General features: G+C 47.1%; 1 protein-coding gene across 9 annotated transcripts in view; it reads left to right on the top strand.

Annotated features, from left to right (window-relative positions):
- Positions 1–2,189: 2,189 nt before the first annotated feature.
- NAIP (NLR family apoptosis inhibitory protein) overlaps positions 2,190–23,693 on the top strand; it is a 34,518-nt gene continuing 13,014 nt past the window's right edge. For 2 of the 9 annotated variants that reach the window (XM_014851915.3, XM_070517981.1), the window contains exons 1-10: positions 2,190–2,316; positions 4,095–4,665; positions 5,865–5,964; positions 10,056–10,137; positions 11,138–11,189; positions 12,837–12,956; positions 14,698–14,797; positions 19,008–19,089; positions 20,081–20,138; positions 20,253–22,361. In XM_014851915.3, the coding sequence (XP_014707401.3) occupies positions 4,098–4,665; positions 5,865–5,964; positions 10,056–10,137; positions 11,138–11,189; positions 12,837–12,956; positions 14,698–14,797; positions 19,008–19,089; positions 20,081–20,138; positions 20,253–22,361 (3,271 nt within the window). In that variant the 5' untranslated portion in view covers positions 2,190–2,316; positions 4,095–4,097. Of the gene's footprint in view, positions 2,344–3,542; positions 3,568–3,631; positions 3,847–4,094; positions 4,666–5,864; positions 5,965–10,055; positions 10,138–11,137; positions 11,190–12,836; positions 12,957–14,697; positions 14,798–19,007; positions 19,090–20,080; positions 22,362–23,693 lie in introns of those variants that run through there. The other 7 variants (XM_070517979.1, XM_070517980.1, XM_070517977.1 and 4 more) reach the window with 6 other exon arrangements.

Here is a 23,693-nt window from a genome sequence, read left to right as displayed (position 1 = left end):
GTACGTGTCAGTACAAGAGTGAGGAGGGGCCAGTGAAGACCCCACCAACATTGTTTGGATTGCTAAAGGGATTAAATAGGCACGTCTAAAGTGTTTAGAACTGTGCCAGGCGAGTAGCAGGCTCTGAATAAATTTTAGTTCTTATTATTGGTAATAATTACACCGATACTATTGAAATGATTTTAAAAAGCACAAACCCAGAAAAATTGAGAAAGCAGGAAGGGACCATCGGCACGTGGGATATTTTAACAAATTTTGGGGGGTGGAAACTCAAATGGAGTAGCAGTAATTGACAAAGCAGGGCCTGAACACACAGGTCGCCTGGGGGCGAGTCTCGCCCTCACAGAGCCCTGGGCAGTGGGAGTCAGGATGCCAGGCCAGAGGGGCAGGAGCGGAAACTCAGGGACGAATCTAAAGTCTGCGCACAGGACAGCCGGCTCCCTCCACAGCACGATCAGATTACTAGATGGACAGGTGTTAGCCCCAAGCCAAAAGATTAGCGGATTCTTCTCTTTAGAAAGAGATGGAATAAACGTTTCAGCTGACTCAGAGGAGCTGGTGTAGGCACCGGCACCCCAAAACAAAGAACCGTCAAGAACCGGCCCTTTTGTGCTCGAGGAGCATCCCAGTGAGCTGCCAGCTGCTCGCTCTGTCTCTGCAGGGCGCTCGCAATCATCTTCTGAGGGGTTTCTCTGACAGTTAGAGCTTCTCCAGAGCAAATCTTGGCTCCCGGATCTGTTCTCCATGAAATGAAGGCTTAGGTTCAAGTCACACTTGTGTGGCTTTATTTATTTATTTGAGGAAGATTAGCCCTGAGCTAACATCTGCCACCAATCCTCTTTTTGCTGAGGAAGACTGACCCTGAGCTCACATCCGTGCCCATCTTCCTCTACTTTATATGTGGGACGCCTACAACAGCATGGTGTGCCAAGTGGTGCCATGTCTGCGCCCGGGATCTGAACTGGTGAGCCCCAGGCCACCGAAGCAGAACGTGTGCACTTACCCGCTGCGCCACCGTGCTGGCCCCTTGTGTAGTTTTTAATTAGGTATTTTGACCAAATAGCTTTTAAATTGCCTGATTCTTAAACATGAATTGAAAACCGAGGATCAGTATACATTTGAGGAAAGCTGGTAATGTGAAAAGTAAACACCAAGGTAAATGGTAATGGCCTTGAGGAAGCAGATGACTCAGGAGACAGATGAACTGAAACACTGGGATTGCTAAAGTTAATTCCTGCATCAGGACCCACAAAATGGGGGCCGCCCCAGAGCCCGGCCAGGTCACCAGCTAAACCTAAGTCAGCCCGAATGTATAGGAAACACCTGTCAAGGAATCCTAACGTACACCCATCACATCCAGCTCCGGGGAGCTAGCTCCCCGACCCCAGGGAGTAGGACCTGCCAGCCCTGTAAGGAGACCCCGACCTCCTGGCCCACCCCACCCTGTTCCTCTGCCCTCACCCCACATCCCCGGGTCCCGGGGTTGTCTTCCCTTGATGAAGGACGTCAAACTCATTACTAAATTGTTTTAGATTTGACATTTGACAGATCATAGGAGAGATTCAGAAAGATTGCATTGGTTAAAAAAACCTACTCATCATGAAACTAAGGGACAGTCAGAACAAGAGCGAGCTGTGGGAAATCGGAAGCGTAATTGCTGAGGTGAAGAATACCATTGGAGAGTTGGAAGATGGGGGAGAGGAAGCCCCCAGAAAGTCCAGCAGCACACTGAGAGAATGTGTGAGGGGACAGACAAGAACTCAGGGGATCAGTCACCCCGTGTGAACAACGGGAGCCCCCGAAGAGGGGAAAGAGCAGAGCAGACCTAGGGAATTTTCAACAAAATCACAGAAGATAATTCCCAGGGCCGCATGGAGACCCACGTGCTCAGACTTCAGAGGCCCCCTGAGGGCTGCTCAATGGATGCGGGAAGACCCACACCTCCACACGATGCTGTGAAATTTTACAGCCCCGAGGATAGAAGAGAAAATCCTAAAAGATACCAGAAAGATAGAAACTGTTGGCATCAAAGAAGTAAGACTTCATCTGGCACCATAACCCTTGCCCGGTGTTAGCACACCGGCTACAGGAAAACACTTCCTCTCGGGGACACGCTAGGTTTTGTTAATCCTTTTGGGTCCTGTTGACTCACTCCCCCAAAGCTGTGACTGGTGACTTCTCGGCAAACTGTGCAATCGGTTCTGAGTTTTAGTTCCTCAAACATCTTCCCGTACTTCCCAGTAAAGGACAAAGGGCATTTGTGCCGAGGCTGCACGTCCTCCTTCCCTTTGACCGGGACTCCGGACAGACCTCCGGGTGAGTACATCGCCGGCTCCGGCACAGGTGCGTTCCTTCCAGGCCTGATCTCCTTTCTCTGGTTCGTGTTCCTCCCTTTGGAGGCCCTGGGGTCACGCAGACTTGGGTTTGAATCCCAGATCCTCGACGTCACCTCCTGGCACCCTTAGCCTGGCGTCAAAGAACACGACCCTGGCAGAGGCTGGGAGGTCTCTCCTCCAGGAATGGCCTCAGGACCAGGATTGATCCCCACTGGTCTGCTGCCACCCGGCCCTAGTTTACCTCCGGGAGGCCCGGAGCCGTGGTGCTTCTGTCGGCTGAACCAGAAGGAAATGTGATAACTGGTGGTTAACCAGTAATCCTGTGTGAGGGTCTGAGGCGGCCCCGGGGCAGCCTGCACCGCTTGTTTCTGTTTTTGAGCCGGTCTTGCAGCCTGGTTTGGGCACATGACCAGAGGGGTATAAGAGACCCCTCCTCAGACGGCATGGTGCTTTCCCCGGGACCGAGAGCTCCTGCACACACACGAGTGGGTCGCTTCCTGAGTGCAGCACGCCCTGTGCACCTGGGAAAGGCCCCCAGAACCCAGGCCCGGCGTCTGACCTCTCTGATGCTTGCCTGGTTTTCCTCTTGCTTCTTATCCTTTCCCTTGATTAAAGTCTTATGTAAGTATACCAAGTACAATCTTGTGTTTTCAATCACCAGTCCTAAGAGCTGAAGATGACACTGCGAGGGGATAACTGAAACAGTTTTTTACTTTATAATTTAAGTGATGGCTGAGGCTTTGTTTGGGAGAAAGATGAAACTGGGAGAAAGATTTAGATTTAGAACCACAGAGGCCAGGCTGGCTGCTGAGGCACCCCTGGTTTGAATTCGCTCAAGTACTGTCACTATTGATGAGAGGAAAAGCACAGCAATGGGATCTGACGGTGGTAGAGCCAGAGGAAATAGCTCAATGGGTTAAAACAGAAATTCAGGCAGAGGAGAAGTCAGCCGAGAATACCGTGCCTTGGCTGGCTTGGGCTGCTTTGGCGGAAGTGAAAGTAAGTAAGAGCGAGCCATGGGCTGCCCAGGCCACCAGGCTACCGCCAGTCCCTCTGTAGAGGGAAGGAACGCCATGCCCAAGGAGAGTGGAGACTCCCCAGAGAGAGGGCATCGGGAGAGAACGGAGAAACTAGAGCCATTGGGTCAGAGAGCTGAGTAGCCCTGTGGGCTGAGCGAGCCCCTGGGGACACCCGCTGACTCAGACAGCGCACAGCTCTTCCCTCGCTCTAGGTACCGCCAAGCGGGGGGCACCCTGATCTGAACCAAGGTCTTCAATTAGCTGCAACTTTTGCAGAAATGCAGGTAGACGGCCGATTCGCAATCAGCCGAGCTGCCTAAAGCCGGGGGCACGGAAAACACCTGGCGAGCGTGTGGCAGACCGCGGCCGCCCAGCTCCACCCGCGGGCACGGCCGGACGCGCCTTCCGCGGAGCCGCACGTGGGGAGGGCGCGCGCAGGCATCTCGGACCCGACGCACGGGGAGCCGAGGGCCCCTCTTTTCTGCCTTGACGTGAGTGAGGGTGGGTGCTGAGGCGGGAGGGCCTCGCGTGCTGGGCCCACGCGGACCCTGCTGTCGGGGGGAGGGCGGGGAGGCTGCCGCAGACCCGCCGGCTCGACAGCTCCGAACGGGGCTGGAGGCGGCACGGAAGACCAGGACGCCTCAGAAGAAGGGAAACGGCAAGGAGAGGGCCTGGAAGACGTCTCGGGACCAGCGGGCCAGGTGGAAACGTCCCTCGCCCTGCTTTCCTCCCTTTTCAGGAGATGGCCACCGAGGAGAAGGCCCCCGCCGGGAGGGACTCCAGGTTCGACCACGCGCTGCTCCAGGAGCTGTCTGCACTGCTGGGCATAGACGCCGTGCAGTATGCGAAGGAAATGGAGGAAGAGGAGCAGCGAGAACGAGAGAAAATGCAGCAAGGCTTCAACTTGCGGATGCGCAGCGAAGCAAAAAGGCTCAAGACGTTTGCCACCTACGAGGCCTACAGCTCGTGGACGCCGCAGGAGATGGCCGCGGCCGGCTTCCACTTCACCGGCGTCAGGGCGGGGGTGCAGTGCTTCTGCTGCGGCCTCATCCTGTTCGGGGCCAGCCTGCACAAACGCCCCCTGGACGACCACAAGAGGCTGCGCCCAGACTGTGGGTTCCTGCTGGGCGAAGACGTGGGCAACGTCGCCAAGTACGAGGTCAGAGTGAGGAAGCCGCCGGGGACCCTGAGAGGGGACGCAGCGCGGTACCGAGAGGAGGAGGCCAGACTCGAATCCTTCAAGGACTGGCCATTCTATGCCCAAGCGACAGCCCCAAGGGAGCTCTCCGCTGCCGGCTTTGTCTTCACAGGTACTGTCATTCGAAAGCATTTTCTGAAGTATTGTCTGTTGCAAATCTTCCTTTTCTTGCTTGAGGACGATTTGTCCTGAGCTAACATCTGTTGCCAATCTCCCTCTTTTTCCTTGAGGAAGATTGTCGCTGAGCTAACATCTGTGCCAACCTTCCTCTGTTTTATGCGGGACGCTGCCACCAGCGCAGCTTCACGAGCGGTGCTAGGTCTGTGCCCGGGATCTGAACCTGCGAACCCCGGGCTGCGGAAGGCGAGCGTGGGAATTAAACCACTAGCCACGGGGCTGCGGACCCCACCCCCCGCCCCTAGCCAGTTTTAAGTTGTGTATTTCAGTTGCAATGTTTTGCGACTCTTTTCTCACCTGTTAAGGTGGTATATTAGGTACAAGGTCTATTTTATTAAAATTCAACTGTAGTAATCTTCCTTTAGCTTTATCTTATGTTAGCACAGCGTGTTAATTTGCCAAATGTATATAAAATAAGAAAGTTACTTTTCCTTAAATTAGGACCTTACACAAAGGGGCTGGTCAGCCCGACCCTCTCTCCTCCCCGCCCTCCTCTGGCTGCTCTCACCTGATTTCTTCCATTCTTTAATCTCTGCAACGTGGGAGGGGCTTTGTTCCCTTGCTTTAATCTCGAGGCTGACTCGAACGACAGGGCCGGAATGGTCCACGCGCCGGTGCTCGCATAGACGCGACTGCGCGCTGCGGTCCCCGCGGCTGCGGTCCCGAGCGCCCGCTGATGCTGGCGCGGGTGCCGCCCTCATTCTCATCCAACCACCTGCCCCTGCCCCCACGTCACGGTCGAGTCACTGGGGCTCAAAGTTTAAGAAATGTGCCAAGTTCCCAGCGAAATTTCATGGCAAACTACCGCTCAGCCCTCTGGCCGGGCCGTCCTTCTCGGCAGCTGGGGGACCCCTGCCTCCCCGGCCTGCGCCCTGACAGCTCCAACGGCCAGCACCAGCCGTCGGGAGGGCCGCCCCGCCCCGCAGCCTGAGTTCTGTCCGAGCAGCACGGCCGCGGGCGGCGTGGGGTCCCGGGTGGTCCTTTAGGGCAGCGGGGCTGCGGGGGGGACTCGGCCGGCGAGAGGATGCGCGGGTGGCCGCGCGGGCGCGTCTCCTCCGAGCGCAGAGCGCCAGCTCCGGACCGACCCTCTGGCCACCGCGCGCCGCCGAGCCTCTCACTGTGCCCTCCGCGCAGGGAGCCGGGACGCCGCGCAGTGCTTCTCCTGCGGGGGGTGTTTGGGCAACTGGGAAGACGGAGACGACCCTTGGAAGGAACACGCCAAGTGGTTCCCCAAGTAAGTAGATAAATGTTTTTTGCTCATAATTATCCTTTTTTGTTGTTAAGGACAAAACTAAAGACAAGTCACCTTCCCGGAGTAGCACCTTCAGTTTTGATCTTTCCCTACCCAAAATTGGAACACTCTAGAATTTGTTCAAGCAAGAAAGGCCGGATTGCATGGTGAAGATTTTGAGTTATATCATTTTAAAAGTTTCTTAAATGTTGTCTTATTGTCTCGAATACTGAGATACGTGTTGCCAAGCAGAAATTGCAGGATCTGCCTTAATAAATAAGAATAATTCACATAGGCGTGGTGTAAATAAATAGTGTCTAAAGGAAGTTGAAAAGTTAGTGTTTAAAACGTTATTACAAATGCTTTCACGTACTGCTGAAAAGACACCAAATGAAAACCGTTTATTTCAGAAACGCAGTTTTGATTATATATTGCAGTAGTCTTTAGTTCCCTGCTTAGGAAACAAAGTGTATTTTCATGTATTTTTGTCACATGTACAAAGTGTATTGTTCATAATGCTGTATTTACTATTATTTTCTACGTGACTTCGTATCTGCCAAATACAGATCCGTTCCTTTAACAATTTTTAAAACTTTCACTATGGAAAGTTTGATGCAGAAAAGAACAGTATACCAAACTCTTAGCAACACACGCCAAAGCAAAGTTCATCCATCTCTTGTCCACTTTTCCCCTGGAAATAATAATAATCAGATTATTTCAAAGCAAACCCCAGACATCATACAATGTCACTTGTTGATATTTTAGTATATAATGCTAAAATATAAAAATAAGTTAAAAAAGCATAACCACAATATCATTACCTCTCCTAAAAAGGATTAACAGTAATTCCTCAATATCATCCAACATCCCAGTCAGTGTTCAAACGTCCACCCCCCCACCCCCCCAAACAAGGTCCATGTGTGACAGCTTCTGTGTCTCTTAAGATTTCTCACTTACGGGCGTCCTCCTCCTGGCCTCTCTCCTTCTTGTCATCTGTGTGTGAAAGAAGCCGTGTGGTCTGTCCCGTGAGACGCCCTGCCCTCTGTTTGGCTGGATGTGTTTCTATGGCATCATTTAACGTTTCTCTACTTCCTGTGTTTCCTGTGACCTAACGCTCGGATCTAGCAGTGCCGTCAGGTTCATTTTCCATTTCTTTAACGAATATTTGCCGTACGCCTACTACATGCAAAGAAGTTGCTGGTTGGATCAGAGGTCAACAAAACAGCTGGGCAGTGTTGACGTTTATGAGTCATCTTGCACGTGGACAGCCGTGCTCACAGAAACGAAGGATGTCTGTGATAACGTGAAAAATGCAATGTGCAAAATAATGTGTAGTATAAGATGTTAAAAAATGTTTAAAACCACTCAACCTATATACGGACTTGTTTGAAAACATATTTAAAAAGTTATGAGAAGATATAAACCAAACAATAGGTATCTCTGGGTTTGGGTCTGTCAGGAGACGGAGGGAAGGGGGATTTGCACGTTTTTCTTTGTTCGCTCCTATCATGTTTAAATTTTGTAATTGAAAAGAAAGAGAGTGAGCCCCAGTGGCCTAGTGGTTAAGTTGGGTGCGCTCCTCTTGGGCAGCCTGGGTTCAGTTCCCGGGTGTGGACCTACTCCACTCGTCTGTCAGTGGCCATGCTGTGGGGGTGGCTCACATACAAAATAGAGGAAGATTGGCAACAGATGTTAGCTCAGGGCAAATCTTCCTCAACAAAAAAAAAGAGAGAGGTGGGTGGGAGGGAGGAAGTGAACAAAGGGGGAGAGGAGAAAGGAGGGGAGGGCGGAGGGCGAGGGCGAGGCCCTCCTGACAAGGGATGAGACAGTTATTAGGATGCATAAAGCCAGACTGGCAAATACTTTGAATGTCACTCTGGCTCCTTGACGCGTCAGGATAGACCCCCAACCACTCATAGTGCCCAGCTCACCGTGTGGGTACGCACCCGGTGAGGATGAGCCCGGGCTCAGTGTTCTTGGCTCTTGGCGCCTGTCTCTGCTCAGGTTTCATTCACATCTGCTCAGGGCCACATGCTCAGTGTCGCTGTGTTACACACTGGGCACCGTTCACATGGGCCACCATGTGACCGGCACCAGCTGGAGTCGCATGTCCTCCTGGAGTGGCGATGGCATCCCTTTCCTGACAAGGGCTGAGGGAAAGGTAGGACGCACGGGAGAGAAGATGTGAGTCCAGAACCAGCCTCAGAGCAGGAAGGGGCTGAGGGCTGCAGATACGGAGCAGGGCAGGGTGAGCACAGAGGCGGAGGAGTTGCACAGAGCTGCCTCCTAAGCCCCAGAGCCCGGACAAGCTACTGGACTCTGAGTCTCGGATGCAAAATGCAAATGGTAAGATACAGCTGGTGGGTGGTTGTAAGGGTTATAAATAAAGCATATGGAGCGAAGGCCTTGTGAAAGCTACACATGTTAGTGAAGATGGCTGTTTGACCTTTCACCCTTTGATCATTGTGAGCTCGTGGTGAGCCTGTCCATCTGAGAGCTGGAATTAGGATTCAGGACCTTGAGATTCCTGTTGCTTGCTCCCTCCTGAGCTGCTTGGAATTCAATGTTACAGACTGGCCATGTTGCTTCTTTTCTTTTCTTTTCTGCTGAGGAAGATTGGCCCTGAGCTAACATCCATTGCCAATCTTCCTGTTTTTGCTTGAGGAAGATTTGCCCTGAGCTAACATCTGTGCCAGTCTTCCTTCAATTTGTATGTGGGACACCACCACAGCATGGTCACCAACAAGTGGTACAGGCCCGCGCCTGGGAACCAAACCTGGGCCAATGAAGCACAGCCCGCTGAACTTAACCACTAGGCCATGGGGCCAGCCCCCTCTTTTCTAAACCATGGAAAAAATGTCCGAGTATACTGTAACACCTTTTAAAATGTGGTACTCAATACATGTAAGTTGATTTTACTGTAGTTTTTTCAGAAAGTACCAATACAGAGTGCTTCCTCACTCCATAAGCACGTGGGCAGGGCCTTGCTCTGTCCTTGGTGTGCTCGGTGGGTTACTACAGATTCAGGACAACCCCTGAAGATCTGTCCACCGGGAACCTGGGGACCCCGGCTGCCCCGCACTGGCGGCCCTGAAGCAATGTGTGAGCCATCAAGTGGAGTTCATTTTCCCGTGCGATTCCAAGAGAATAATGACAACACCGGTCCTACCCCATTAGAGGCAGAACTGGGACTAACCTTCTGGCCTCTTGACTCCCAGCCCGCTTGTTACTGCACCACCACGGGAAAGGAGCCTTTAATTTGAATTACAGGGACTTTTTAAAGTTAATCTAAAAATTGCTGCTTTTTCCTGGAAAGGAATGTGTTTTCTTGGATGGTATTTGATACGCTTTTTTTAAAAAAATTCAAAATTAATTTTCATTGTTTTTTTTTTTTAAGAAGTGGTGATGTATTTTGTTCAACAGATGAAATATTATTATTTTTTTATACAGTTCCCCCCACTGCCGGTAACTTTTATATAACCACAGGAACTAGGTTTAGTCACCAGAGTTTCATTAAACAAACAGTGAAAAACCCCAGCCTATATTACTGTAAATCAGTCTCTTTCATTGTATTATATAGTTTGTTTCAAGAGAAAAAATAATCTGAAGTTTAATTTTAAATTATTCTACATGTTGGCCCCAACTGAAACAAAGAATAATTGTATGAGAATAATGATGATTCTCAGAAATAAGTTTTGGGGTAAACTTTTTGACAGTTTTTATTGAAGTATAATAAAATTCACCATTTCTTTTTAAAGATTTTATTTTTTTCTTTTTCTCCCCAAAGCCCTCCAGTACATAGTTGTATATTCTTCCTTGTGGGTCCTTCTAGTTGTGGCATGTGGGACACTGCCTCAGTGTGGTTTGATGAGCAGTGCCGTGTCTGCACCCAGGGTTCGAACCAACGAAACACTGAGCCGCCTGCAGCGGAGCGGACGAACTTAACCACTCGGCCACGGGGCCAGCCCCAAATTCACCAATTTGAAGTATACAATTCAGTAGTTTTATTGTTTACCCTTCACCACAATAACAGAGATATAGGACAACTATGTCAGAGTATCGGGGTAAATTTTTATTCCATTTATTAATTATAGGTGTGAATTTCTTCAAAGTAAGAAGACCTCGGAGGAGATTGCCCAGTATATTCAAAGCTACGAGGGGTTTGTTGGCGTCACGGTAATTTGTAATGGCAGATTTGTCCTCTGGTTGGCATGATTGCCTCGTAACCCGTGCCTGGTTTGGGGGGCATTCTCATGGCTCGTACCTGGCTTGTGGGGGGACATTCTTTCCTTGTCATGGGCTCTCCCCCTTTCTCCTTCCCTTCTTTCATTTGCCTGCTCTTCGTCTGGCACAGTAAAGAAAACCACTTTCTCTTGCTGAACTAGAGCCCTCGGAATTTCCTTTTCTGGGGCAGCCTTTGATCGCTTGCCTGCCTTCCTGACAGGCTGAGGCCGCCTGCCCAGCTTCCCTTGGCTGCCCCCTTGGAAGGCCTGCTGATACGTTGGGACCAGCACCATCACCCACAGCAGGCTCCTACCCAGTCACTTTATGCTCTGTAGTGAGGATGTCCTCACGGCAGGTGACAGGAAAGCCAATCCATATGGCTTAGTGAAAAAAGAATTCGTTGGCTAATGTCACCCAGAAGACGAGAAACCCGCAGAGAACCTGGCCTGACAGTGGCGGAGGAGTGTTTTCTCAGAAAGGAATCGGGTGCTTGTCAGAGAAGGGGCAGTTGTTCAACACCTACCACCCCGCTGAGTCCAGGTTCCTTCCTGCGTCTCGTCCTTCCCTGTCACTCCTTCCTGCATCTCATCCTTGCCCATCAGTCCCTCCTGCATCTCATCCTTGCCCGTCACTCCTTCCTGTGGTTCATCCTTCCCCATCAGTTGAACGACATCCATGCTGTCTCAACGGATCTCCGCTTTTGAGCTGCGTTTTCGGGAAACGTACCCCGAGAAGGCTTCTGTTGGGTATAAACAACCAGTCACAGGTTTTTTTGCACTGCATAAAAAATTCCAACATTAATAGAAATAAGAAAGGAACGATTCTCCAACAACCCTGCCACTCAAGCCAATGAAACTCTTCACTTCTGGGGACACGTTCTTTCCTTTTTATTCACGGGTAGGTGTCTACTCCCAGTCAAACAGGTGATAACTGGCATTTCCCTTTCCTTCAGGGAGAACATTTTCTGAATTCCTGGGTCAAGAGGGTGGTACCCATGGCGCCAGGTAAAGACTCAGACATGCTCCAAAGGCTTGGCTTGTTCATTTCTTCTGTTACGTTTTTCTGTTTGTTTCTCCTCATTTTTTTAAAAACCTTTCCATTTCCCTCCTCATTTTACAGTGCCATAAATCATTTTTTTAAAAAACTATTTTCATAAGGGATTTCTGGTCTTCTGGAGTGACTCAGGTTTTCAGCATAAATGCGCATCGGGAAATATGCAGGGCTGGGTCCTCGAGTGCCACTTCCCTTAAAGCAAAATTTTTGGATAAAATGGTTTGAAAACATCCTTAAATGGATTAGTGTCTGTTGACAAATTAAGTGTGAGATAATAGAAAACATTTCTATTGGTCTCTGGCACCGAGCTCCTGAAGCCCTTGAAAATCCCGCAGTGCTAAGAGCACCAGGAGCATCTCTTGGTCTATTGAGGTGACTCTGGGTGCTTCCTGGATGGGGGCTTGTCTCCAGGGAAACCAAGCCATGATTAGAAGCTTGGGATTGTCAGCCCCACCCCCCATCCTCCACAGAGGGCAGAGGGACTGGAAACGGAGTTAATAATCGATCAAGCCTGGTGGGGAAGGTCCAGAGAGCTTCCAGGTTGGTGAGCACGTCCTCGCTGGGAGGGTGACGCACCCCAACGCCACAGGCATGGGGGCTCCTGTGCTCGGGACCCTCCCAGACCTCACCCTGTGCATCTCTTCATCTGGCTGTTCATCTGTGTCCTTATCATGTCCTTTAACAAAGTAGTAAACCTAAGTAAGTGCTTCCCTGAGTTCTGTGAGCCACTCTAATAATTGCAGTGGGGTAGGAGCAGTCCTGTGGGACTGAGCCCTTACCCTGTGGGGTCTGACGCTATCTCAGGGGAGACAGTGTCAGAATCGAGTTAAATTGTAGGACGCCCAGCTGGTGTCAGACACTTACTTGCTGTTGTGGGGAAAACAGCCACACATCTGGTGTGAGAAGTGAGTGTGATAGTCATGTGGGAGTAAAGGAGACACACAGGAGGAAAGGATTGAGGTTTTTGCCATCCATTAAATAATATTCAGATTAAAAATGAAGTGACAGCAGGAATCCTGGGGCTAAGGGAAACATTGACACAAGCTTTCCTCTTAAGGAAATTTGCAGAACCAAGTTAACATAAATTTTCAAGTCCTCATGTTGTGCAGAAGACAGGAACCAAAGCCCGGGGCCAGCACCAGGCGGAAGTCTAACGGAGGCCACTCCATAGAGTGGACACCCCAAAGGGAAGAAATAAATCTGTCTGCTCTTAAGGCAGCTACAAGGAAATTGCCTTTCTCCAATCCTGGCACTAACTTGGCGGGGTGGGGGGGGGGGTACTCTCTTCTAGCTTTTTCTTATTTTATTCTGATGCTAGATGATAGAGAATTTAGAAATACTTTATTGCAGAGAATTTTGGACATACACAGAAATAAGACAGTAGTGTACACCCAGCATATACCCACCACTCTGCTCCAACAGGCAGCACATGGTCAATCCCGCCGCATCTAGACACCTTTCTTCTTTCCCCTCCTGCGATTCTATTGAAGCAAACGCCACACGTCACATGGTCCATCTGTAAATAGGAGGGGAGGACTTGAACACTCGCACTTGTGACATCAAAGCTCGCTGGTCTCACCATATGCCTTTTACTCAAGCTTATTCCAGTGACAGCATCTTTGCGAATGAAGAACTGCGACTGGACTCTTTTAAGAACTGGCCTCATGCCTCCCCCGTGGGAGCCGCAGCTCTGGCGAAAGCAGGCCTTTTCTACACGGGTGAGTCAGGAGCTGCACCAGGCCCTTGCCGTGCTCCCCTTGGAACCCCATATCTGCCTCACAAGGCTGGGCCTGCGTTTATCTACACTCAACAACCTCCTCTCTTCTCTTCGTTCCTTTCCTCCCTGAATCATAAGTCCTCTCGCAGTTCCACACCTCCCTTAGGGAGAGAAGCTCCAAACTTGAAACGTTAAGGTCTGGACCAACAGTGAATACAGGTATTCTGTTTGGAATAATTATCATATCTTTTACTTTCTACCCCTTTCTCCCCGCACCCCTGGAAACTGTCACATGACCCTTCCGCTTTTCTGTCTCCGTCACCAGAACTTAAGAGTCAGATGGCCATACTCAGCTATAAGAAGAGTTGGGACTTTTCATCTTTTTCCTGGGTGGCAATGTGCCCAGCTACAACTTGGGGTTTCTGTTAGTATGGAAGAATGAGAGACACTGGGACTGTGGATAGCAGTCTTTGCCACACTCTCCCTGGAAGAGAAAGTCAGGAAATCTTCTTTGATTCCTAAGCATTTAGAATCTTCCGTCAGTTCACAGTATTCCATCTTTAACTGCTGGTCAACCAGAAGTCCCACTCTGCAGTCCAGAGTGGCCTGTTGCCCTCAGCTGAATCTCCGCCGGGGGGGCAGTAAGGTGACCAGAGGATGGATGCTGTGCCCTAGGGACCTCGCGGCCTTCTTCAGACCGAACACAGGCACTGAGCTACAGTGGAGGTCCACACAGATCTTTTACCGAGAGGTCAGGCAGGCATCACAAATATCACAGAGCAGTGCAGACTAGGAGAATGTGGTCACTTTGTCTAGCAGACATATCCCATTGGTACAGAAAGTCCTCACGCCTCCCAATCTTACGCATTTGGAAGGGCAGTGCCCCACCCCTTCTCCTCCTCTCTCTGTTCCGTCTTCCTCTTCCCTGCCTTCCTCAAGGGCCTGTCCAGTGTCCCCACTGTCTTCTGAGCCTCCACTTCTCCCCACAAATCTGAGTCATCTGACCCTTTTAGGGTCTCGTAAGCTCCAGAACCTCATATTTTTGTCCAGACACAAAAGGAGATCTTCCTCTGCCCTAGCTTTGCAGTCCCCACAGGGGTCCAAGAGTGGAAGGAAGACAGTGATGCTCCGCTTCTAGTTCGATCCTTTGGTGGATCCAAATGGTGATTTCCTTCCAAAGAATTACAGTCTCACAAGGAGACTGGACCCTGTTTCTGGTGGAGTAAAGCTGGCAATGACGCAGGAAGAGGCATTGGCATCTTCATGAACTTATTTACACAAGGGCTGCTGCGTTCCCTCATATTTTTTTCCCAGAGCTCTAAATATATTCTTTGTGATTTGTTTATTAAACAAATACATATCGAGAGCCTGATGAGTGCCAGGCAGGTCCACGAGATGCGTTAGGGAGCAAAACAGACAAACATCTCTTCTGTCATGGAGCTTCAGCTCCACATTCTGATTTGCAAGTCTCTGGCTCCCACAGAAGGAGGATGGAATGGGGCGAGGTGTTCCTCAAAGCGCATGGTACAAGGAGCATTCAGTGACCACTTGCTCATCACCCCATTGGTGAGAGAAGAGTCCTAAATAGAATATTGCCTCATTGGTGACCCACGTTCTGACTTTGTCACAAAATCTGATTGGAAATGCAAGTTGGGTTTTGCTAATAAAGGCCTGTGGTTATTATCTGTGTCACTTAACAAATACGCATGCCAGTGGCACTGATTGAAATTCGTTCCTTCCAGGAGTAAAGGACGTAGTCCAGTGCTTTTCCTGTGGAGTATGTTTGGAGAATTGGAAGGAAGGCGATGACCCAGTAGAAGATCACACCAAATATTCTCCCAAGTGCGTGGAACGAAGGTTTCGAGTCTGAGTTTGGATGTAGTTTGACAACTTTCCCTCATTTCTCTCCGATTAAGTCTGCCCCCGCCCACATCCACACTGTGAAGGGGGAGCCTTTCTCTGCCACTCCCGGCTCTCGTGATACATGTCGTGTAGTTGGTTAGATCATATGTTTACCTGTTTACATTGTCATGATGGATGAATGCTGTGCAGAGCTGGACCTTGTAGTAAATTATGGTTCATTTGCCCTCGCTGTACAACTTTTAATTTTTTAGGAAGCAATAACTGTCTTGTTAGTGTGTTTGCTTAGTTTTTTGGTTTTTGAGGTGAAATTCACACATTAACCATTTGAAAGTGCACAATCCAGGTGCATGGCATTTAGCACATTCAACATGTGGAGCAGCCACCCCTCCCTCCATCCGATTCCACAACATTTCCGTCGCCCCAAAAGAAAACTCTGTGTCCATTAGGCTGTCACTCCTTCTCTCCCTCCCCACCCCATCCCCTTAGAGCTACCGATCTGCTTTCCTTCTCTATGGATTCGTATGTTCTGGATACTTTGTGCAAATGGAAGCACACGTTATGACCTTTGCATCCGGCTTCTTTCACTTAGCATAATGTTTTGAGGTTCATCCATGTCATAGCATGTATGAGTACTTAATTCTGTTTTTAATCACTGAGTAATTTCAATTTCATTTCAATTTCTCCATATCCTCAAAAACACTTGCTTTCCTTTTTTTTTTTAAGTATAGCCATTTTCTTAGTTTTTTATGTATTTAGCACAAGTTCATCTTCCAATTCCCTCAATTCTTCAATTCTCCAAATGTTTAAATCTCTCATCCAGTGACTCGGGCCTGTAAGATATCGTATCATTTTCGCTTTCTTCAAGGAGTCTGTCATAATGTCTTCTGACCTACTCCAGCGTGAACTACTTGTCCTGTAGACATCCTAGGATCCTGGGATCTGTCTTCATAGTCATTCTGGGGATTCCTATTGCCTCTCTCTCGTGTTGTAGCTCCCGTTTCCTGGATCCAGTGTCATCCTTTTCTTGGTTTATTCACTGATTTTGTGGAACACTCCTCTACAGTTTGCTGGGAAAGTCTGCATAAGAGATGCCTGTTTTTAGCTTGCATATAATGCCTGTATCTGAATAAATATGTATTCTCACGCTTGTTTGGTAGTTCAGCTAGCTGTAGAATTCTAGGTTGGGAGGTATCCTAATTCTAATTTATGAGACATTGCTGCATTTTCTAATAGCAGCCCATGTGACTGCTGAGAAGTTCACGCCTTTCTGATCCTTAATCCTTTGATTGCAAACTCTACTTTTTCAATCTGCTTTGAAGGTGTTTTGACAGGAGTAGTTGCTTTTTTTTCTTTCTTATTTGGATTTAATATTTAGTAAATTACTGAGAACAGTGAGGATATTCTTCTTGATTCTTGGAAGGATGCTCTAGGGTGCAGTCTAATTTCTTTAGAACTTTTTCTGGAATCTATCAACTCCCTTTTTGTGTGGATTTTTACTCTTCCTCTGCCTGCTTTTTTTAAATTGCAAACTAGGATGCCTCTAAAGGAGCGCCTCAAATATTTAGGTAGGATTTAAAGGACAATCACAAAAGAAACCAGTGAACCCAGCACTAGAGGGAAGAAGCTGAACATTACCTATGCCTTACAAAGCCGTCCCGTGCTCGCCCTGCCCCGATCCCGATTATATCCTTGTCCCTCCAATCCAGAGAGAAATGTTATCTTGAATTTTGGGTTTATGATTCCTTTGCTTCTCTTTATGATTTTGCCAACTAGATATGTATCCTTCAACGTAGTTAACTGCCTTTTTTAGATGTTCAAATACATGGAAGCATACTGCACCGTTCCGTGATTGCCTCATTTTGCTCCACATTGTTTGGAGACTCATCCATAATTATGTGTAAAGTTGTAGTTCACTGTTTTCACTGCTATATAGTATATTATTTTATGAATATATAATAATTTACCCGTTATATTCTTGGTTCAACATCTGGGTGGTGTTCAGAGTGCTGCAAATTCAAAAAATGCCACTATGAACACTCTTGTACCTACTTCTCAGCTCCTGTGGGTTTCTCTAGGACACACGATGAACCGGGGGGTTGCAGAGTCACAGGCTTTGCAGACAGTCAGCTTTACTAGATGATGCAAAACTTTTTTCTAGTCGGTTGTGCTGATTCTCATTCCCACTAGCGTGGAGGAGTTTCCTTCGGTCTGCTTCCTCACTAACTTGGTAGTGCACGAATTTTCCTTTTTGTCACTTCAGTTATGCATAATGTTGGGTGTGTTTTCATATTTTCCCGTAAAGTCTCCTTGTTCTTTTCCTCAGGAGCATGTCTTGGGTATTCTTTGCTCTTTGCTCTTTCATATCGAGAGAATATATGAAATGTCCCTCTTTATCCCTCATAGTATTTCTAAGTCTTAAGTCTTTATCTGATATTAATATAGCCACTCCAGCTTTCCTAGAATTAATTTTTACAGGTATGCCTTTTTTGAAATCACTTTAGTTTTAATTTATCTATGACTTTATATTTAAAATGAGTTTCTTGTAGGAAACATAGTTGGTCTCGCTTTTTCAACAGTTGGACCATATCTGCTTTCTGATGGGAGGGTTCAGAACATTTACGTTAACGTAATTATTGATGTGATTGGATTTGAATCTACTGCTTTGCTATTTGTTTTCTCTTTATCCCAGCTCTTCTTCGTTTCTTCTTTTCCTGACTTCTTTGAGTACTTTTTAGTATTCCGTTTCATCTCTAACGTTGGCTTATTAGTCGTACGTCTTTGTTTTGTCTTTTTAGAACCTGCTCTAGAATTCACAGTACGCGCATTTAACATCACAGTCATCTTCAGATAGCGTTACAACAAAGTCTGAGCCGTGTAACAGTGACTCTTATCTCTCCCTGCCTATCCTTTGTGCTATTGTTGTCATATGTTTTACTTTCACACTTATTATAAATCGCACAATATAGTGTTACATCTTTGCTTTAAACAATTATCCTTTAAATACATTTTAAAAGGAGAAAAAGAAAAGTCTTTTATATTTCCCCAGTTAGTTACCATCCCTGGCACTCTTCGTTCCTTTGGGTAGAAACAAGTTTCCACCTGTCATCACTTTCCTTTTAACTGAAGAAGTTCCTCTGTGCAGTGCGGGGCAGCTAACTGTTCCACCTGTACAGGCAACTAGCTATATTGGCTTCGTTAGTATGGGAAAGTCTGTATTTTACCTTTCCTCAGAGCCCTTTTCCTTGATGGGTCTGCCTGCACAGCGGCCGTGGACAGAGACATTCAAAGTCCTGCTTGCTGTTTCCCTGTGGCGACCCTTCTATTCCTGGACTCATCTCTAGCCATCTAGGAATATAAAAATGGAGTGTCCTCTTGCCTTCTCTCCTGTTGTCCTGTGGTTCTGCAGCATGAAAATGAGCCCAAGACAGTTGGTTGTTCCTAGTTTTCCCATTTACCTACTTACATTTGTAGTTCTCATCCCTTCAAGTTAATCATTGTGCAGAGAGCTCTTTAGAATTTTCTCCGTTGGTTCTTCAGACAGACATCCTACCTGAGTTTAGATGTCCTGGTTTCATGATGTCTGGCAAATAGTTTTCAGAGAATATGTTTGTGGCCATTCTTTAGTCTTCATATTATCGAGTTTTTTTTTTAATAACTTTTTTTATCGGGGAATAATTTCAGATTTAGAGAAAGGTGCAAAGATAATACAAATAGTTCCTATATCCCCACGTCCAAGTTCCCCTCATTCCAACATCTGACATCACATGGGACATTTGTCAAAATTAAGAAACCAACACTGGCACATTACTTTCAATGCCAGACTTTAGTTGAATTTCACCAGTTTTTCTACTGATGTCCTTTTTTTGTGCCAGAATCCAGAAATGGAGTTTTCTTCTCTACTTCTGATTCCTTAGGTTCATTTTAGTTGGTTTCACGGGAGAGTGTTAAGTATGCACTCATTCCACCACGTTTGCTGGTTATCCCCACCATTACTTCATAAACTGTTTATGTTTCTGTTGCTGAGAGCCCCAGTCTAAATGCCCCGTTTGAGAACAATGCTGACAGAATCACTGGAAATGTTAATTTTGTACTAATTTCTGCCACTAAAACTCTGCCAGTGCTTTTAAAAACCTAATACAAATACTTAATTGCATACAACTATTTTTATAACTTTTACCTTTGTGCTTAGTTGTCAGTTTCTCCAAAATATGAAGTCCTCTGCAGGAGTGACTCCAGACCTCCAGAGCCGTGGTGAACTTGCTGGATTAGCGGTAATCAACAACACTACCTTGTTTATTTTAGCAGTACCCGATCACGTAATCAAAAACTGGTTTTGAACACGAATTACTTATCATAAATAAGTAAATACATAAATTCTACCAATGTCCATTAAGCACCTATCATGTCTAAGTGCGGACAAGGATGCTATGATAAACCACAGAGACGTGATACCGAGCCCCACGAAATGTGGAGTCAGTCTTTTGTACTTTGGGGCCCAGACTCTGGGTCTTAGAGCTGATTAGCTCCCAGGCTACCTGGAGCCCACCTGTGACCTGCGCCTGGAAGAGTGTGGTCTGACTTGCCACTTGGCCCTTCTCAGGGCTGGGAAGACATGTGTCTTGTAAAAAGCAAATGACCAGCCAAATCATAAATCCAGGTAATAGGCTGACCCCTTCAAACTCCTACCCAGTTCTCTGGGATGTAAGCCACTATCAATTTCACACACGCACACGCACACCTTATTTGGGGCTGCATGTTAGGCATATTACGTTTGCCATCCCATAAAAAGAAAACAAAGTAACTTGCTATTCACTTGATTCATCTTTTATATTTGTAAATTAAAAAATGAAATTGAAGAAAAAAGTTTGGGGACATATAAATAGCTTATTTTTTAAGGATGGAACATAACCTTCCTATATCCTAGGTATGTAATAATACAAATGTAAAAATAAAAACTCAGTTCAGAAGCTGCACCTGATGATTTTTGGAGCGTCCGCCTTGCTCTGAACGCTGTGACTCTATTATCTGGATGTAATCACGGCTTGATTCACCCACGGAACGCAGTGCGTGTGACCACATGGGAGCGCGCGTGCAGCTGTTTGCAGATCACTTATTGTTTTCTATTTGTGGCGCCCCTCCCTTCGCTTGGCGTATATGTTTGAGGGCGGGCTCTGTTTAGAGGTTGTTTGGTCCCTAATTGTAACATGATGCCCCCACTCCCTTACACAAATCTCCATTCAATCGAGGATTTTATTTTCAAAGGAAGCCACATGTGAAAGCAATCTTGCGGATTCAGCAGCCGTTAGTTCTCCAGCGCCAGGTGAGGAGATGCTGAAGTACCACCGGGGATCGTATGCAGGTGTGCGTCTCTTTGGATGGCGGGCATTTCAAAGCAAGAGTATTTGTAGCCGTGCCTCCTTTCTTCTCTCCGCAGAGATGGCCCAGGGTGAAGCGCAGTGGTTTCAGGAGGCAAAGGGTCTGAGTGAGCGACTGAGAAAAGCCTACACCAGCGCCCGTTTCTGCAACACGTCTTTGCTTGAAGTCGCTCCCTGCCTAGCCACTGACCAGTTGCTGGGTTGTGACCTGTCCCTCGCTTCAAAACGCATCGGCAGTCATGTGCAAGAGCCTGTGGTGTTGCCTGAGGTCTTTGCCACCTTGAACTCTGTCATGTGTGTGGAGGGTGAAGCTGGTAGTGGAAAGACGGTCCTCCTGAAGAAAATAGCTCTTCTCTGGGCATCAGGAGGTTGCCCCTTGTTAAACAGGTTCCAGCTGGTCTTCTATGTCTCCCTTAGCTCTGCCAGACTGGACCAGGGGCTGGCCAGCATCCTTTGTGACCAACTCCTGGAGACAGAAGACTCTGTCACTGAGATGTCCTTGAGGACCATCATCCAGCAGTTAAAGAATCAGGTGTTGTTTCTTTTGGATGACTTCAGAGAAATGTGCTCAGTCCCCCGCGTCATAGAAAAGCTGATTCAAAGAAACCACTCGTCAAGGACCTGCTTACTGATCGGGGTCCGTAGGAGCAGGGCCAGGGCCATCCACCGACACCTACACACGATTCTCGAGATCAAAGCGTTTCCCTTCTATAATTCGATCTATATATTACGGAAGCTCTTTTCACACAACATGATCCGCCTGCGAAACTTTATGATTCATTTTGGAAAGAACAAAAATTTGCAGGGAATCCAGAAAACTCCCCTCTTTGTAGTGGCAGTCTGTGCTCACTGGTTTCGGCATCCTCTTGACCAGTCCTTTGATGACGTGGCTGTTTTCAAGTCCTATATGGAATGCCTTTTCTTAAAGTACAAAACCACGGCTGACCTTCTCAGGGCAACTGTGTCCTCCTGTGGGGAGCTGGCCTTGAAAGGATTTTTTTCATCTTGCTTTGAGTTTCGCGATGACGACCTTGTGGAAGCAGGGGTTGATCAAGACGAAGATCTGGCCATGTGCCTGATGAGCAAATCCACAGCACAGAGACTGAGGCCAGTCTATCAGTTTTTAAGTCCTGCGTTCCAAGAATTTCTTGCTGGCATGAGGCTGACTGAACTCCTGGATTCGGACAGGCAAGAAGATCAAGAATTGGGACTTCATTATTTGAGAGAAGTTAACTCATCCCTGATGGCTGTAATTCCCTATAGCAATTTTTTCAACTATGTCTCCTGTCACGCTTCAACAAAGGCAGGGCCAAAAGTTGTCTCTCATTTGCTTCGTTTGGTGGATAAGAAAGAGTCCTTGGAGAATATACTTGAATCTGATGACTACCTGAAACACCGTCCAGAAATTTCAGTGCACATGGAATATTTTAGGGTGTTGTGGCAATTATCTCCAAAATATTACTTTTCCCAGGTTTCAGAACATTTACTTGCTCTTGCCATAAAAATCACTTATCAAAGCAATGCTCTTGCTGCATGTTCTCCATTTATTTTGAGATTCCTTCAAGGGAGAACCCTGACTTTCAATATGCTTAAGTCACAGTACTTTTTTGACTACCCCGAAAGCCTATTGTTGTTGAGAAGCATCCAGTTCTCGATAGAAGGAAGGAAGTTAAGCAGACTAGATCTTTCAGTCCTGGAAACGTGTTTGGACAAATCACAGGCACCGACTATCGATCAGGACTATGCTTCTGCCTTTGAACAGGCGAAAGAATGGGAGCAGAATTTAGCAGAAAAAGAGGAAAACGTCAAGAGTTTTCTGGATATGCAACTCAATGCACCACCAGACATCAGCACTGGCTATTGGAAACTTTCTCCAAAGCCGTACAAGATTCCCCTTCTGGAAGTCCATGTGACTGATATCGACGCTGTGGACCAGGAGATGCTCAGAGTTCTAACGGCAGTTTTCTCAGCTTCACAGCACATCGAACTCCACCTAAACGACAGCAGGGGCTTTCTGGAAAGCGTCCGCCCGGCCCTCGAGCAATACAAGGCCTCATTCACCAAGTGCTCCATAAGCAGGTTTGAGCCGAGCGCAGCCGATCAGGAGTTGCTTCTCACCCTGACTTCCCTGGAGTCTCTGGAAGTCTCAGGGACCACCTGCCTACGAGGTACACGGAATATGGTTAGGATGGCCCGTCTGAGACGCAAGTTTATTTTCACACCCTTAGTTTTAGGGGGATGAAAACTTCTGAAAGCGTGAGGCCATAAATGCTTGCTGAGAGAATAGATGTAAGGTAAACCTTCACTGATGTATTTTTGTCAGCAGTATGAATTTGTGAAAGGCCTCTGAATAATAGAATGGTTTTCAAATAACTCCGATAAAATTAATAAAATATCACCTAATGAAGCCTCTTAATAAGCACACAAATTACTCGTTGTTAGTAAAAGAAGGATCTATCTGCAAGGCGGTGCTTGGGAATTACCCTAGCTCTGCCTGTGTAACGGACGAAACGGCTCGTACTCCCTGGGAAGTATATACCTGGAGGCAGGCTCTCCCATTTATTTGTATCTCTTTTCATTTCTCTGAGCAATGTTTGAGAGTTTTCAGTGTAGACTTTACATCTTTCATTAAATTTATTCCTATGTACTTGTGCTTTTTGATACTTTCGTAGACGGTATTTAAATTTTTTTCATTTTCTGATTGTTGCAAGTGTTGCCTTGGTTTTCTGCAATGTGTCATATGCCTGGTGTGCTTTGCTTTGTACAGATTCTTGCTTGAGGGTCACTGAATGTTGTTAAGATCTATGGGTTGATATTTATCCTCAAATTTAGAAAAATTCGGTCATTTTTTCAAATACTTTTTAACTTATGGTAAAGTATACATAAAAATTACCATTTTAACCATTTTTAAGTGTACAATTTAGTGGCATTAAGTACATTTACAGTGTTGTGCAACCATCACCATTATCCTTTTCCAGAACCTTTTCGTCGTCCCAAAGAGAAACTCTGTACCTATTGAACAATAACTCCTTCCTCTCCCCAGCGCTGATAACACCTAAATCTGTCTATTCTAGATATTTCATGTAAGTGGAATCATACGCTATTTGTCCTTTTGTGTCTGGCTTATTTCATTTATCATAATGTGTTCAAGGTTCCTCCATATTGTAGCGAGTGCGAGAACTTCATTCCTTTTACAGCTGAATAATATTCCATTGTCCACACCTATCACATTTTGCTTATCTGCTGTTCATCTGTTGATGGACACGTGCCCTGCTGCTTCCGGCTCGTGTGAGTGATGCTGCTGCGAACACGGGTGCACGGAATCCTCTTTGAGTCCCTGCTTTCGGTTCTTCTGCATACATACCCAGAAGTGGAATTGTATTAATAACACAATTCTATTAATAGCAGCAAATCTATTTTAATTTTTGAGGAACCTCCCAACTGTCTTCTTCAGTGACAGTGGTTTACGTTCCCACCAGCAACGTGGGAGGGCTCTGCGT

The sequence above is a fragment of the Equus asinus genome, chromosome 9, assembly GCF_041296235.1.
Source record: "Equus asinus isolate D_3611 breed Donkey chromosome 9, EquAss-T2T_v2, whole genome shotgun sequence".
In the NCBI taxonomy this organism is placed as follows: domain Eukaryota; kingdom Metazoa; phylum Chordata; class Mammalia; order Perissodactyla; family Equidae; genus Equus; species Equus asinus.
This window is presented reverse-complemented; position numbering and strand designations above follow the sequence as displayed.